General features: G+C 48.0%; 1 protein-coding gene across 2 annotated transcripts in view; it reads left to right on the top strand.

The window, feature by feature from the left end:
- Window positions 1-17,034, top strand: part of SLC13A4 (solute carrier family 13 member 4) — a 46,923-nt gene that overhangs the window by 12,767 nt on the left and 17,122 nt on the right. The window contains exons 3-8 of one of the 2 annotated variants that reach the window (XM_023190059.3): window positions 7,197-7,333; window positions 9,452-9,624; window positions 10,102-10,156; window positions 12,793-12,829; window positions 13,899-13,979; window positions 16,128-16,312. In XM_023190059.3, coding sequence (XP_023045827.2) covers window positions 7,197-7,333; window positions 9,452-9,624; window positions 10,102-10,156; window positions 12,793-12,829; window positions 13,899-13,979; window positions 16,128-16,312 — 668 coding nt within the window. Of the gene's footprint in view, window positions 1-7,196; window positions 7,334-9,451; window positions 9,625-10,101; window positions 10,157-12,789; window positions 12,830-13,898; window positions 13,980-16,127; window positions 16,313-17,034 lie in introns of both variants that reach the window. The other variant, XM_023190058.3, reaches the window with a different exon arrangement.

Here is a 17,034-nt window from a genome sequence, read left to right as displayed (position 1 = left end):
CACTCATACACACTAATACACATTCACACTCATACACACATGCTCACACGCTCACACTCATACACACACGTTCACACATACATACACACTCACTCTCACACACACTCATACACATACACTCATACACACTCACACACACACTCACACATTCATACACATGCTCACACATACACTCACATACACATACATACACATACACATGCTCACATACACACTCATGCACACATACACTCATACACACATACACTCACACACTCATACACACATACCCATGTACACACATATACACTCACACACACATACACACATTCACACATTCACATGCATACACATATAAACTCATATACACACATACACATACACTTATACACACACACATATACATTCATACACACATATACACACATTCACACACTCACACAAATACCCTCACACACACATACATTCACACTCATACACACTCACATGTACACAAATACACACATACAGACACACATATACACACACACATTTTCACATACACACTGTCACACACACACTCACCTGGGCCCAGACAGCGGTCTCTGGCCCTGTGCTGCAGGCCTCGGGCCGGTCTCACTCAGCTTGCAGCTCCTGCAGGGCAGGAGAGGAGTACAGGCTGTGACCGCTGGGGTAACCTGCAGCCTCTGCCGCCCAGTGCCACTGCAGTCGGCTGTCATGAATCCACTTCCCTGCTGGGTCCTGATCTTTCTGACCCGCCAGATTCCTGCCCTCTGACTCCTTACCCTGACTTTCTCTGTGTGTTTAAGCCTGGGGGCATTTCATAAAGCACTCTCAGCTCTGCCTTTCCCACCTTTCCTAGCCATGGAGGCTGACCGGCCCTCCACATGCGGGCCCGTGGGCATGTGGGCTGGACATCCAGCTGGCCACCTGCCTGAACCCCAGGCTGCCCTCACCCTGAGCCACCCAGATGCAGCCCAGGGCTGAGCTCCACACTGGGCTTTCAGGGGGAGCCTACAGACCCTGCAGTCTTTTGAGACCAAGCTAATGTTTCTGTGGGGAGGAGCAGCTCCCTCTGAGCCCCCACCTGACCAGGAGCCCCTTGGCTCGTGGTTCAGAGCCCAGCCCCCTGCCTCAGCTTCCCCATCTGGGTAGTTCATACAGTCCCAAAGAAGAAACTGGGGCAGGGTTGGTGGTGGGTATGAATCAGTGTCTCCAGTCATGCAGGAGTTGGGCCAGCTTCTGGGTCATGCCAGCACCCATCTGGGTCTCTCTACTTTAGACTTCTCTAGGGCAGGATTTGCAAAGAATGTTTTTTTAAGCAACGAAACCTTTTCTTTAAACCAAATCTTAGAAGACTCAATATATAAAACAGATGGAACCAGGAATGCAAATCAGGTGATGAGAAGGGTGTCTGAGCCCCTGCTGGGGGCTTACCCAGCAGAAACAGCATTCCTGCCCCCAGGGAAGGTGGAGAGGAGACACTGCTGGCTTGGCTGCGCTGCTTGGACACTAACTGGAATGGAGTCCTGGGGGGCTTCAGGCCTGGTGGGGCTTAGCCTAGCACTGAATGGGAGCCAGGCCAGGTATCTGCTCCCAGGGTTCAGAGAATTTCACTGCAAAATTGTTCAGATGAGGCTGGGCACGGTGGCTCACACCTGTAATCCCAGTACTTTGGGAGGCCAAGGCGGCCGGATCACTTCAGGGCAGGAGTTCAAGACCAGCCTGACCAACATGGCAAAACCCCGTCTCTACTAAAAATACAAAATTAGCCGGACATGGTGGTGGGTGGGTGCCTGGAGTCCCAGCTACTGGGGAGACTGAGGCAGGAGAATCGCTTAAATCTGAGAGGCTGAGGTTGCAGTTAGCCAAGATCATGTTACTGCACTCCAGCCTAAGCGACACAGTGAGACTCTGTCTCAAAAAATATATAAAATAAAAAAAATACAATTAAAAAAAATAAGGGCCCACCTGCATTATCTTACATGTAAAGCCCATGTCACAGCAGATTAACTATGTAGCATCACTATTGGCCCTTTAAAGAATTGGTGACAGAGGTACAGAGGTTCATTAGCTTGTCCAATAGCAGGTAGCTCGTCTGAACTTCACAGCCCAAGATTGCTATAGCTATTCCTTGTCAGGATGACCTCCTTGAGCCCATCTTTCCTATAACACAGTCCAGAAACACCTCTGCTCTCCAAGTTCAGTGATGTGGCACACTGAGAAAAACCACAGAGCAGAAAAGCAGAAAAAGCAATCAAACCACCAATGCAAATGTCCTAAAATCCAGGCACTTTACTCCTGGGGAGGAACAGCCATTTAGAATCTAACTTCTCTTTACAAATAACTCTAACAAGCTTCGTTATCTGGCTTCCCAGCTCACAGGATATGAGTCTGGGAAATTAGAAAACGGGGAAAGGAATGCTAATGGCAAGCATCCTCACATCGGGAAACTGCAGCCGCCTAAGAATGAGACGGGAAACCAGCAAAATGCAGACCCAGGGACCAGAGAAGGACCGGCAGCCTGGACAGCTAGTCAAGGGCAAGAGCGATAAGGGGCTCCCTGGGCTGAGGCTATGATGGGGAGAGTTGGCACGTGTCTCACAAGAAGCCGGGGGGAATGCACGGGCTCTGTTGATAAAGGCAGGAAATCTGCAACACACTCTAGAAAACAATGACAGTCATCCTCGAGAATCCTGGAAGTCTGGTGTTCCCTGGGAGGCTCTGAATAACCCAGGTGTTATGGTGAAAGAAAAATCAATGGGGTAGAAAACTAACAAACAACACCACTGAACAGAATTTTAATTTCTGAAAATGAAAAAGCCCTGTGGCTTTGCTCTGTGCATGGGTGAGCCCACTCTGTGTGCGAATGGCCTCAAACCAGGTCAGCCTTTAGATGGAGTACTTCACAGCAGGAAGAGTCACCAGGGATCCTGGCCATCAATGTGGCAGGCCATGCCAGCTGGTTTGCCCGTGTCATTTAATAACCTTATGAGGTAGGGACTCACAAAACCTTCCTTTTTGTTGTTGTTGTTTTTTAGATGAGAACGTGAAGCCCAGAGAGGCTGAATAACTTGTTTAGGGGTCACACAGTAGAGTCCTGGCTGACTCCAGAGTCCTCCCCCTTCCCCACTCAGGGATGTTACCTCTGTAATCACAAACTGTATCCTGAGCCCCAGGCCGTGTCTCCCGAGCACATGGTGTCACTTACGAGGGAGCAGGAAAGACATGAGAACAAAGCTGAGCCCACCAAACACCCAGCACAGAGCCAATATCCCACTGAAGCTGGGCCTGGAGCTCAGACTGGCTCTGGCCGGGGCATTCAAGGCCAATGTCAGGACTGCGATTATAAATGACGATTAAATATGTGTACCAGTGGGCTGGGTGCAGTGGTTCATGCCCAGCACTTTGGGAGAGACTCAGATGAGCAGATCACTTGAGGTCAGGAGTTTAAGACCAGCCTGGCCAACGTGGTTAAAGCTCGTGCCTACTGGAAAAAAAAAAAAAAAATCCAAAAAGATTAGCCAGGTGTAGTGGTTTCACTGAGGTGATTTCCTTAGTTTTTCTAAGCACCTGTAGCTCCGGCTACTTGGGAGGCTGAGGCAGGAGAATTGAACTCAGGAGGCAGAGGTTGCAGTGAGCCGAGATTGCGCCACTGTACTCCAGCCTGTTCTACAGAACAACTCTCTGTCTCAAAAAAACAAAAGCAAACAAACAAACAAACAAAAACGACAGGCAATGTGTGCCAGCTCATGCTGTCTGGGAGACCAAGAAAATCCCCTTAGAGTTGAATCAGATGGGGGGTTTCCAGTCGGCTCACGGTGTGGCAGGCAGTCTAGGAGGCTTCGGATTCAGATGGCCCTGGACTGATATCCTGCCTCTGCCCTTACACTGTGACCTGAGAGATGCTCCTTAAACCCTCAGTTTCCTCATCAGTAAACTGAGATATGGATAGTGCGGCTTCATAGGACTGTTGTGGAGTCCAAATTAGAAAGTGAATGCAACATGCAAAATGCCGACACTAGAAGGCTCTCCATATTCTTGGTTCCTTTCCTCTGCCTCCAAGTGGAACCCAGAGAAAGTAGCCTACCCATCATTTAGGCACTGAGTCTCCTAAAAGGCCATCACAGCCAAACCGGTGTTCTAGAATGGGATATGCTAGCGAGGCAGAAAACGTAGCTGTTGTCAGTCAGTCCCTGGGGAAAGTAACCCCAGTTGCACTGACTTAAAAAGCTTCACAGGGCTGTGTCATGGGGCTGGTGGAAAGACTATCCCCCACAACAGTCCCGCATCTTCTGTGGGTTTCTCTCCTCGGTAGACAAGAAAATAAAGCTCCGGTTGCGCCACAAGGCCGACTCCTGGAAGCCTGGGAAAGTAACCAGGCGGTGAGAAAGGCCCTTGACCCCCAAGTTCAGCCGCTTTCCTAGGACAATCCTGCAGCGCCTCCCGCTCCCCCTAGGGGGCTGCTTCCCCCCACCACACCCCATCCCACAAGGCTACCCTACCCTACCCCCCACCATGATCACCGCCCTCTTAGAGTGGACTCTGCCATGGAGTCACAAGCTGTCCGGAGCAGTGGGCCTTCCCTGCCCCCAGGGGGCATTCGGGACAGTAGTCCGCTGAGGAATGGGCTTAGAGACAAGAACTAGGTTAACCAGAAGCAGGGGCTCTTCCTCCCAGGAAGTGATCACAGCGAGCGCAGATATCCCTTCTCCTACACAACCCTCATCAACCAGAGGCAATGAAATGTCCACGGGGCAAAAGAGAGATGGAGCAGCCTGCCTTTATTTTGGTGTTGATGTTATCAAAGTGTTTCGTGCACAAAGTTTTACAATCAAATACTTTAATACTGAACGCTTACAATGAAAACTCAGCAGTCTCTTTGTCATCCCTTCCACTTCTCCCCCCAGCAAGTCCCATCCCACCCTCAGAGTCAATAACTTGTAACTTTGTTAGCAGCTTCTTCTGTCATTAAGCTCCATTCCTATATGATATTCTTATATTAGTCCTTGAGTTCTCACTTTAAGCGTTTATCAGTTGACTTCTTGTTATAGCAGATGAAGATTTTTTTTCTTTTTTTTTTTTGAGACAGAGTCTCGCTCTGTTGCCCAGGTTAGAGTGCAGTGGCGCGAACTCGGCTCACTGCAAGCTCCACCTCCCAGGAAGATTTTTTCGTTTACATCCCCCACTCCGCCTTCCATGACCATCCTCCCAATATGCTCATATCACAATTTTTGTTAATTCAGTAATCAAAATTAGTATGATTATGTACATATTATTTCAAATGCTATGTATTTTACTATATATTTCCTTTCCTGTTGAATTTTTATTTTTGCTGCAGTTAAAAATGTTCTTGTTTTCTCACTTCAAGAGGGTTTTTCAATTAGAAGTTAATCTTTTCTATATCTTTTCCTCACAATTTCTGTCATGGTTCCTCCAGTTGGAAGCAATTCTCACATATGTGACAAATATTTATTGAGCCTCTACTTTTGCATATTATTCTACTGGGTGTTAAGATGTATAGAAGGGAACCATTCACAGCCAAAAAATTTAGTTGAGAGACAAGAGAGGTACACATACAAAAATAAATGGACAACAGTACAAGCAGAAAGCAATCAGTCAAGCATTGCTCCAAGTGCTCTGTGGTGTGTGGAATTAATGGTGCCCAGGAGGAATGTTCTAGAGTCAGAGGCTAGGGCCACAAGAAAGGTTTTCTGGAGGGTGCCAGGCCTGAAATGGGCTTCAAAATCTGATTGGAATGTTCAGGCAGAGATGGAAAGAGAGAATGTTCCAAGTGAAAGAATCAACAAAGATTTGGTCCATGAACCTCAAACATGTGAAACATCTTTTTAACTATCCTGTGTCTCAACTTCCCCATCATTAAATTAAAAAGTAGAAAGGAGTTTATAATTGGTATTGTGGCTACTAAGGAAGAGAAAATCCCTATTCTTAGAAAATATACCCTGAGCCTGGGAGGTCAAGGCTGCAGTGACCTGTGATCATGCCACTGCACTCCAGCCTGGGTGAGAGAGTGAGACCCTGTCTCAAAGTTTCTTTTTTAAAAAGAAAGGAAAATATACACTGAAGTATATAGGGGAAAAGGACTAGCCAAAATGTATGTAACTTACCCTTAAATGGCTCAGAAAAAAAAAAAAAAGAATGTATAGGTATTCCTTGTACTATTTTCATTTTTGGAATTCATTGGAACTTGAGAATTATTGGGAATTATTTAAATTTTTAAAATTAAGGCTGGGTGTAGTGGCTCACGCCTGTAATCCTAGCACTTTGGGAGGTCAAGGGGGGCAGATCACGAGGTGAGGAGATTGAGACCATCCTGGTTAACACAATGAAACCCCAACTCTACAAAAAATACAAAACAAAAAATAGCCAGGCATGGTGGTGGGCACCTGTAGTCCCAGCTACTCGGGAGGCTGAGGCAGGAGAATGGCGTGAACCTGGGAGGCAGAGGTTGCAGTGAGCTGAGATCACTCCACTGCACTCCAGCCTGGACAACAGAGCAAGACTCCATCTCAAAAAAGTAACAAATAAAAAATAAGTGAGACTCTCAAAAAAAATGATGAGGATATTATGTTAAATGAAAAAAAGGTAAGATATAAAAGTATACATACTGTATAAATCCATTTATGTAACTATATAGATATAGGAAAAATGGAAGAAACTATAAGTATTAACAGTAGCATGATTAAGGGTAATGTTATCTGTAACTTTTTCTATATTTTGAAGATTTCCATACTGAGCATGTATTGATTTTCTAATAGAAATGAAATGAAAATAATTTTCTAATGTTTTCTAAAAACATTAAAAATTAGGTTTGGGGAGAAACCTAGGGTTATTTTAAAAGATCAATATAAAACTATATGTGTTTATTATTTAAAATCATATTCACATCATATTTAAATACAGTGGTTTTATGTTTTCCAAAATGGAGAAGAGTATCTATCCTATAGAGTTACTGGCCAGACTGAATGAAATAATCTTTGTAAAGTGCTCAGCCCAGTGCCTGCCCACAGTGAACGCTCAGTAGATATGACTCTAGGATGGTCGGCTATTTTGATAATTGTCACCTCCCTGCTTCCTCTTCGCCAGCTTCTTTGATTGAGAACAGGTTTTATTGGGTATGGCCCATTCTCCCAGCTGGTGCTGGGCCCTGGGTCCTTGGTCCAGGAGGGTGGCTGACCTGCCTGGCCTCCCTACAGGTGGCGGCGGAGTACTTCAAGAACACCACGCTGCTGCTGGTGGGGGTCATCTGCGTGGCGGCTGCCGTGGAGAAGTGGAACCTGCATAAGCGCATCGCCCTGCGCATGGTCTTGATGGCGGGAGCCAAGCCGGGCATGTAAGTCTTATTTGGGATGCCAGGCTATAGTGCATCCTTCTAGCTCCCAGTGTGCCACCAGGACAGTGGTCTCAGGTCACTGCGAATGTCCACTTCAGCCTGTTTTTTCACCAACAGGGACGGGCTGACATCAGAGCCACAGAACCCGTCCAGGGAGAAGGCCATGGAGTAGAAATGTGAACCTGTGACCTTGCTATCATTATCCAAAAAACTTGCCCATTGACCTAGGCTGCAAGGGCAGCAGCTTACAACATATAGGGGCCCATTAGGTAAAACAGGATGGACCAATAGAAATTGTTTCCCAACCCGCTTCCTATGTATCAGGGAACAGGCTGGAGCGGAAGTGCCTGTCTTCTCCTTTGTCACTGAAAGAGACGTGAATGTTTCCTCCCATCCACCCTGAGTTTCTGTCATCAGTTCAGACCACAGACCCAGTTAAAGACACTGCATTTGACTGTGATGCAGAACGGAGTCCCACCCTCGGGGAATGTGTTACGGTGTCAGGGCTGAGTTTTGTGTTAGCTTCACTGATGCTCCATTTGGATTCCCCTGCCTGTATCTTCCCTTTTGGAATATGCTGCTCACCTCCCCCTAGTTTACAACTTACTTGCTATATTTTATGTAAGCTGCCCTGGCTCCTATGGAAGTCAATGTGAATATAAATAAATAATATAGTATTGGTCATTTAGATGACTATAGGTTATGCTTAAAAGCATGTTCCTGTCTCCCAGATTGTCAAACAGGTCTGCTAACTACAGCTTTATCCACCCCCTAGCTCAGTAATAATCTTGTCCCCACACTCAACCTCCCAGGCACACTGGCATTTCGTCACATCATATGGAGACTCTGTGGCTCTTTAGAATCTCTGTGTACTCTCTGCAAGAATTTTTTTTTTCTTCTTTTTTTTTTTTTTTTTTTTTTTTTCCTTGTTGAGACAGAATCTTGCTCTGTCGCCCAGGCTGGAGTGCAGTGGTGCGATCTCGGCTCACTGCAAGCTCCGCCTCCCGGGTTCATGCCATTCTCCTGCCTCAGCCTCCCAAGTAACTGGGACTACAGGTGTCCGCCACCACACCCAGCTAATTTTTTGTATTTTTTAGTAGAGACGGGGTTTCATCGTGTTAGCCAGGATGGTCTCGATCTCCTGACCTCGTGATCCACCCTCCTTGGCCTCCCAAAGTGCTGGGATTACAGGCATGAGCCACTGTGCCCGAACAAGAATTTTTATCCTCTCGTATTTCCACTCCTCCCTATTTACACCAGTCAGCAAGTTGCCACCCCCTGAGGCAGTTACCTGTGTGGGTACAGAATCGGCGAAGTCATGTCCCTGTCAGCTGATGGAGTCCACATGATAAACGCACTGTCCCCAAATTGTGCAAAGTCAGTAATTCCACCTGAAATAATAAACACGGTAGTCTTCATATTGGCTTATCTTATGGGAACTAGGACATGTCTGTACAGGCACATATTGCACAATGTTCTCAAAGCCAAAGAGAAATAATTGGAAGGTTATCGTTGTTAGTGTTTTTCTCCAAGTGTTGATGCTTTACCATGTCAGCTGGAAAAGTGCACACAAACAGTGACACGGGACACTTCGGTGACTTTGGGGGCTATCCCTTCAGCATGTTGACAGGTAGTGGGCGCAACTGTGAGCTCCAAACATTCATCTCTATTGGGTCACTGATAACTATGGTGACTTGGCAGCAAAGCAAGGAGTACCGTGGCACTACAGAATTACTGACTGCGAGGGCAAACAAAGTATTCCCTTCCACACACAAGCATACATCACCGCCAAGCTCCAGCCAATGTCTGCAGAGACAGAAAAGCAATGGTGAGTCTACACGCTGTGGCACTACTACCAGAGCTTCACTAAGGACTTTTTTCTGGCTAAGGCCGCTAGTCCATGAAGCGTAATTCATTCATTCAACAAGTATTGCTTTAATACTTACGCTGTGCCAAGTACAGGGAGTACAGAGCTGAATGGCACCCTGCAGGACAAATGCCTGCCTTTCCAGCCACATCTGTCTAGACCAGCCCCAGCAGGTTGGCAGCAGGCCCCCTGTGGGGCCGCAGGGACGTGTGTTCTGTGGACACTCTGCCCCAACCCTCCCTGCCTTCCAGGCTGCTGCTCTGCTTCATGTGCTGTACCACGTTGCTGTCCATGTGGCTGTCCAACACCTCCACCACCGCCATGGTGATGCCCATCGTGGAGGCCGTGCTGCAGGAGCTGGTCAGTGCTGAGGACGAGCAGCTTGTGGCGGGCAACTCCAACACCGAAGAGGCCGAACCCATCAGTACAGTTTGCTGGAGTTCATCCCTCCTTTGCTCCTCCAACCTCCCCTGGGGTCCTCCCGCCTGGCTCCTCTGGGGAGACTGCCCAACTTGGTGCCCACCCCAGGACCCCCTCAGCCATGCCCCCACCTTCCCCTTCCTCTTCCCTCTCTCCTCTTTCCCATCCCAGCTCTTGGACTCTGGAGCTTTCCTGAACTCCCTGTTCTGGCTCTTCCTTCCTCATTCACTTACGGACTCTTTTCCCCCAAATGTTCAAGGGTACACACTGCTCTTTGCCCCCAAATGCTCAAGGATCACTACAAAACCCTGGGGTCAGTCTGCATCCATGAGCCCCACTCTACTCACAGAGCAAAGGGAAGGAGAAATGTCACCCACTCCATATGCCTCACCCCCGCCCTAAGCCCTTGAGCTATGCTCCAACCCACGGGGTCAGCCCCAGCCTCCACCTCTCACATACTGCTTTTCTTTGCTACTCATAGGTCTGGATGTAAAGAACAGCCAACCTTCTCTGGAACTCGTCTTTGTCAATGAAGAGTGAGTATGACTGCCCTCTTCCCAGACACAGCCTCTCAGAATCCATAGGGGAGGTCAGAAAAGATGGGACCTGGACCCACACACAGCTCTTTGAGATGTACGGCCCAAGCTCACCACCTTGCCACCCGCCCCCCACCTCCCCCATTTCCTCTCCACACCTAGGAGCCACCTGTCAGGACCTGGAGGGTCACTTCCTTAACCACAGTGTTGCAGTGATGAGGAAGAAATAAAAAGGCCACACTGAATCTCCATGGATATATGAACTGTCCACACAGCCACCATGCAGAATCTCATCTAAATTCATGTCCCTTTTAGGAAAAGAATATGTTTAATTTGTTCATGGAAAACCATTCACATATCGATGTCACTGCAGATTCTTGGAGAATCATGAAATGTTTTCTAGATATTAGATAAGGTCTTAGTAGATTTGGTCTTGTTAGATATGGCAAAGAAAACTTAGGTGACAGGTAGGGGATGAGGGGACAGGAGGTGAGAGGGCCATGTGATGATGGGAAGCAGAGCTGGAAAAGGAGAAACAGTCTCAGACATTCCTGGGAGGAAGCTCCATTAACAGCTGATTCCATTTGGAGATTGTTTCAAAATGTGGCCCACAGGCATGCCACAATGAATGGTCCACATGTAAAAGCTGGATTTGTAATACAGCTCAGCTCTGTCATTTGCCCTTGTAAAAAAGGAGCACACACATTAGGTGAAATCAGCATTCGCAGTGGGACAGATGCAGAAGGGTGCCATCAGGAAATTGCTTTATTTTTCACCACCACTGTCTTCAATCATAGCATATTGGATTTCTTGATGACATCACCCTTGATGATATCTCAGGCAAATCCCATAGCTCTCCTGGTTCCTTTCAGGTATTATAACAATCTCATGTTCAGATATTTGGGAGACTAGTCCAGATTCATATCAAAACTTCAACTTCTCATCCAAACCTTCTCCCACACCCACCCACCCCTCACCCTAGGCCTGCAGAAGAAAGAAGGTGAAAATAAGTGGGGGAGGGAATTGAGCTTCTTTCTCTCTTCCTCCACCTCCCTCTTCTCCTCCTCCTCTAACCCTGCCCTCACTCTGCTGCTTCTGACCTTTCCGGGCTTACGACAGCAGCTCTAGGGTACAGGAAAGATAAAGGGGTGAGAAGGGTCTGGACGGGGACTATTGAGATCTAGGGTCGGTGCCCTCTCTGAGATTTCAGTCCCTGGCTCTTTCGTCTGTGGGGCAACTGCCTTCAGGGGCTTTGAAGCATCCCCTTGTGGCGCCCTCTGCAGGGTCTTAGGCCTGATGGCAGGGCCTTGCTCTGGGATTAACACTCACGCCACCCTCCTGGGCCTGTGCTCTGGCGGTTCACTCCCCCACAGCCCCTGTGCTGGGGCTGCCTCTGCCTCTGCCTCTGGGCAGGCCTTTCCCAGATGACCCAGGAAAAGGCCATCCTCACTGTGGCCTTTTCTCCTCCCTGTGGCCTCTCTGGCATCACCCTGCTGGCTTCTTGCCTTTGCTCTTTTCCACACAAAAATGTGTCCTCCAAAAGAAAAGCCTGAGTTGTCCCTAGAACTCTAAGCATCTTTTGTGCTGGTGGGAACTGGGTCGTTTTCTGGGCATGCAGACAGCACTCCTGCGGCCACTGCCTCCCATGCTACCTGAGGGTCCTCGCCTGCCCTCCTCACCCAGTTTGGGAAGAAGGAAGGGGAAACATCACAGCACATTTTCCTCCCAGGCGAAGAACTCGCTCCAAAGAACACTTCCCTCTGCACACCTGTCAGTTTCTTATCCTTCCCTGACAGAGCCTGGAGAGGGCCTGTGGCCGCAGGACCCACATCCCGCGCGTGGGTGCCCAATACGCTCTCTGTCTTCACAGTGGCTGAGCTGGTGGCACCCACTGTCCTCGCAACTAAGACAAACTGGAAGCATTCACTGATCATTCAGTGTGTCAGTTACACTGATGGCTAAGTTCTCATCTTCTGTCCTCAAGGCAAAGGGACCAGCAGGGGTGGGACAGACTCACCCCCGGAAGTGTACTTGCTGATCAGAAGTTCTTCCCCTCCCCCACCCTCCCCCGCTCCCTCGACTTTCCCTGGGTAAAATCCAGGCCCTCCTTGCTTCTGTCACCTCAGATACGCATATCACAAGTTCCCCTTTCTAGACAGTGGTCTTCCCAGAGTCAGCCAGGAAGAGCATGGTCAGGGAGCATAGGCTCTCCAGAGAGACAGACTCCTGGACTCCTACCCTTCTCCACCACTTAGCATCCCCGTGCTAAGTACTGGTGTCAATGGAGGTATGAATGCCAGTACCATAGATCTGTGATGAGGATTAACAATGTCTGGGGGTTAAAGCCCATATATATGTACTCTGTATCTAATGACCACTCCACGTCTGCTGTTAGGACGATCGTTAATATCAAAGGAAAGTGCTGCCCCTGCCCTCAGAAGGAAGCCGGCCCCGGCCCCACTAATCCTTACAGCATCTCAGAAGGCAAGGGAGAGATTAGTCTTCTTTGGAGGCTAGAAAACTGGAGTCCAGAGAGTTTAAGTCCCTTACACCAAACGCCTGATGCAGGGGGACCTCCCCTCCCAGGAGTCGGCCTCACTGATGTAGCTCCTGTGTCCTCTGCTTGGTTCCAGCAGGTCCACCGCAGACCTCACCACTCTGATGCACAATGAGGTATGACCTTGGGGTTTTCCTGTGCTTTGGAATCACTTGAAAATCCCTCAGCACTTCTTCATGGAAACCCAAGATTCTGAACCAGATTTTCAACAGCCACAGATCCACCTTAGAGTTCCTTTCACTGAGGATTCCACTGACAAAATGTTATTATTAAAAAGGACACGTTGGCTGGGCATGGTGGCTCATGCCTTAATCCCAGCACTTTGGGAGGCCACGGCAGGAGGATCACTTGAGGCCAGGAGTTCAAGACCAGCCTGGCCAACATGGTGAAACCCCACCTCTACTAAAAATATAAAAATTAGCTGGGATTGGTGACGGGCACCTGTAATCCCAGCTACTTGGGAGGCTGAGGCAGGAGAATCACTTGAACCCAGGAGGCAGAGGTTGCAGTGAGCCCAGATCGTGACACTGCACTTCAGCCTGGGCAATGCAGCGAGACCCCCATCTCAAAAAATAAAAATAAAAAGAACACATTTACAGGGGAAAGCAGAATTTATCTGCACACAGTTACTCGAACTTACTTCACTCCCCCAAGTCTGGTTATACATCTTTTCATGAGAAGTGTAAAAGGCCAATAAAACATTGGACTTCAGCTGGGTACAAAGGTGTGCCCATGTAGTTCTAGCTACTGGGGAGGCTGAGGTGGGAGGATCGTTGTGGCCCAGGAGTTTGACCCCAGCATGGACAACACAGTGAGACCCTGTCTCTAAAACAAACAAAAAAACTATGGACTTGGTTGTGATGATTTGTTTTTCTTTTTTTTTTTTTCATCTTTTATATGAAGGGTTCTTCATTAGCTAATAAAGTCCCAGAAAGGCTGCCTCTCCTCTAGGGGCAGAGCAACGTTCTGCCTAGTTTCAAAGCCTCTTCAAATGGAGAGCTTGACACCAGGCTGAGCGGGGCAGGCCTGGCTGAGATGCCCTGGTGTGCATGCTCCCCCTGGCTTCTGTCTGGTTCCCACAGTGCTAAGGCATGGGGTGGCCCTGGGATGATTAGGTGGTCCTTCTCGAGGCACCTGACTCACCACTTCCTCTTCCTAACAGTGAGATGGCCTTTGTCCCAACAGAACCTGAATGGTGTGCCTTCGAGCACCAACCCCATCAAAACTGCAAACCAACACCAGGGCAAGAAGCAACACTCATCCCAGGTAATAGAACGGCCCCTTCTGGCCCTGTTTCCTACATGAAACGCTGTGAGCTGCTTCCCAAGGGCACTGGCCTTGAAGTCGTAACAGAGTCAGGCTAGTGAGCTGTCACCAGGCACTCATTCCCCACATACATGTCTGGCCTGTGTGCACCACGGAGATGAGACATCAAGCTCACTTGACTGTAGCAAGACAGTCCACTGCCTGAGCCCCAGAGTCTTCAACTATAAAAGCTGGGGGTTGGTGTAGATCAGAGGTCCTCAAACTAGTCTTCAAAAATGCTTCAGGGACACTGCAAATATTTTATTTGAGTATCCTAAGATTGTAAGGTAACTGCTTTTCTGAACTAATAATGATCTTCCTGGCACAATTCCTCTGAAATAAAATGCAGAAGTCAAATGAATGAATGTTAGGGCTTCTATAAAATACCAGCTGTCACTTATGACCCTTGATTTCAAATGTCTGGGTTCATCAAAACAGTCTCACTTGTTTAATGTCCATCATCATAAATAACTGCCATTTATTAAATGCTTATTATGTACCGATCATTGCACCCAGCATTTTTTTCTCTGGTCTTGGCTCAATGAGGTAGCGATTTTGAGCTCCATTTTTGCAAACAGGGCAAAGATGAAATCATAACCCAAGGCCAAGGAACTAGGTAGGGGAGCATTCTGATTCAAATCCAAGCCTCCTTGACCACATGGAATTAACCCATCCATATACTTCCAATTACAAAATTGGATGCATGCCAGCCAGGTGCGGTGGCTCAGCACTTTGGGAGGCCAAGGCAGGAGGATCCCTTGAGCTCAGGAATTCAAGACCAGCCTGGGAAACACAGCCAGACCTCGTCTCTACTAAAAATAAAAGTAAAAACATTAGCTGGCATGGTGGTGCATGCCTGTAGTCCCAGCTACTCAGGAGGCTGAGGCAGGAGGATCACTTGAGCCCAGGAGGTCAGGGCTGCAGTGAACTATGATGGCACCACTGCACTCTAGCCTGGGCAAGAGTGTGAGACCCTATCTCAAAAAAAAAAAAAAAAAAAAAAAAAGATGTATCCAATTGCTACACTTATGCTATTCTGTGTGAAATTTCACCAGAAGAAAGGATTGTGGAAAACCACTGGACCAAGGAATCTTTGAGGTCTCTTCCAGCTCTGATAATCAATGGATCTTTTAGAGGTCTGGAAGGGTCCAGCCATACTTCGGCCCCACGAGGAAGACGGGGCAGTGGGAAAGGGCTTTAGAGATGTGGCAAGGTGGCACTTCCCCATTGGTTCTTTCATGACCTGACTTGCTGACAATTGCACCAGGACTTTCCTAGTCTCATGAACAATCAATGAAGGTGGCCAGGTGTGAAGGGAACAGAAGGGACTTGCTTCTTCAGGCAACACTTGAGACCAGAGTTCAGCAACCTCTCTGACCCTGAAAGGCCATCATCTGGACCAAGCAGGGCCAGAGAGGACCACAACTAAGCTGAAGTTTATCTGCAAGGGGGAAGAAAAAAGGAGAGAGGAAAAGTCAGGCAAGGAGAAAAGAGTGAGGAAGGGCGGGAGGAAAGAATCCCACTTCAACCCTCTTCCCAGTGAAGACTAGGGTTTTTATGTAATCCAGGGGTGTTTTTTAGTCATCTCTCCATCAGGGCTGGATGGACTTGAATGGCCAGACTTGAGAGAGAGTCAGAGGTAGCTTGATGGGTCTTGGTAGGATTAGAAAGGGCCTGAGGGGAAGGCCAAATCCTGTCATTCTAACTCTACAGGAATAACATCTGTTGTTATTCAAATACAATGTGAAGCAACACCAGTTTTACTGGAGTTCAAATAAAAAGCCATGCTGTCAATAATAACATTAATCACAAAGATAATAATAGCCTACCATTCATTAAATGCCGGGAAGTGTTTTAAGCGCTTTACATATATTACTTCATTTACTCTTCACAACAATTCAGCAGAGAAAATACGGTTTCCACCATTTTACAGAGAAGAAACTGTAGCTCTGATGCATGCGCAAGTTGATAAATGGTAGAAACTGTGATTTGTCTTTCTGACACCCAAGCTCAAACCCTTTCCACTATACCACAGTGCCGCCTGCCTCTCATGCTTCGGCCAGAGAGCCCAAGCTGGGATGGAGAGATTCGCTGATTTTCCTTTGTTAGGAAAAGCCACAAGTCCTGACCCCCAGCCCCAGGAAGCAGAAGCTGAACAGAAAGTACAGGTCCCACCATGACCAGATGATCTGCAAGTGCCTCTCCCTGAGCATATCCTACTCTGCTACCATTGGCGGCCTGACCACCATTATCGGCACCTCCACCAGCCTTATCTTCCTGGAACACTTCAACAAGTAAGTGATTCACTTGGTCAACAAATATTTACTAACCATCACTGTGTGTCAGGAACCGGACTAGGTGCTAGAGATACGGTAGAAAATGAGAATGGAAGAGTTTCTGTAGAAAGAGGGAAAAACAGGCTGAGCACAGTGGCTCATATCTGTAATCCTAGCACTTTGGGAGGCTGAGGCGGGGGAATCACGAGGTCAGGATCTCTAGACCAGCTTGACCAACGTGGTGAAACCCCGTCTCTACTAAAAATACAAAAATGATCCAGGTGTGATGGCATACACCTGTAATCCCAGCTACTCAGGAGGCTGAGGTAGGAGAATCACTTGAACCCAGGAGGCAGAGGTTGTAGTGAGCCAAGATCGTGCCGCTGCACTCCAGCCTGGGCAACAGAGCAAGACTCCATCTCAAAAAAAAAAAAAAAAAAAAAAAAAGTCCCAGCACAGTGGCTCACACCTGTAATCCCAGCATTCTGGGAGGTCAAGACGGGCAGATCACTTGAGGTCAGGAGTTGAGACCAGCCTGGCCAACATGGTGAAACCCCATCTCTACTAAAAATACAGAAGTTAACCAGGCATGGTGGCAGGCGCCTGTAATCCCAGCTACTTAGGAGGCTGAGGCAGGAGAATCGCTTGAGCCCAGGAGACAGAGGTTGCAGCGAGCTGAGATCACACCACTGCACTCCAGCCTGGGTGACAGAGCGAGACTCCATCTCAAAAAATAAATA

The sequence above is a fragment of the Piliocolobus tephrosceles genome, chromosome 8 (genome assembly GCF_002776525.5).
Source record: "Piliocolobus tephrosceles isolate RC106 chromosome 8, ASM277652v3, whole genome shotgun sequence".
NCBI lineage: Eukaryota > Metazoa > Chordata > Mammalia > Primates > Cercopithecidae > Piliocolobus > Piliocolobus tephrosceles.
This window is presented reverse-complemented; position numbering and strand designations above follow the sequence as displayed.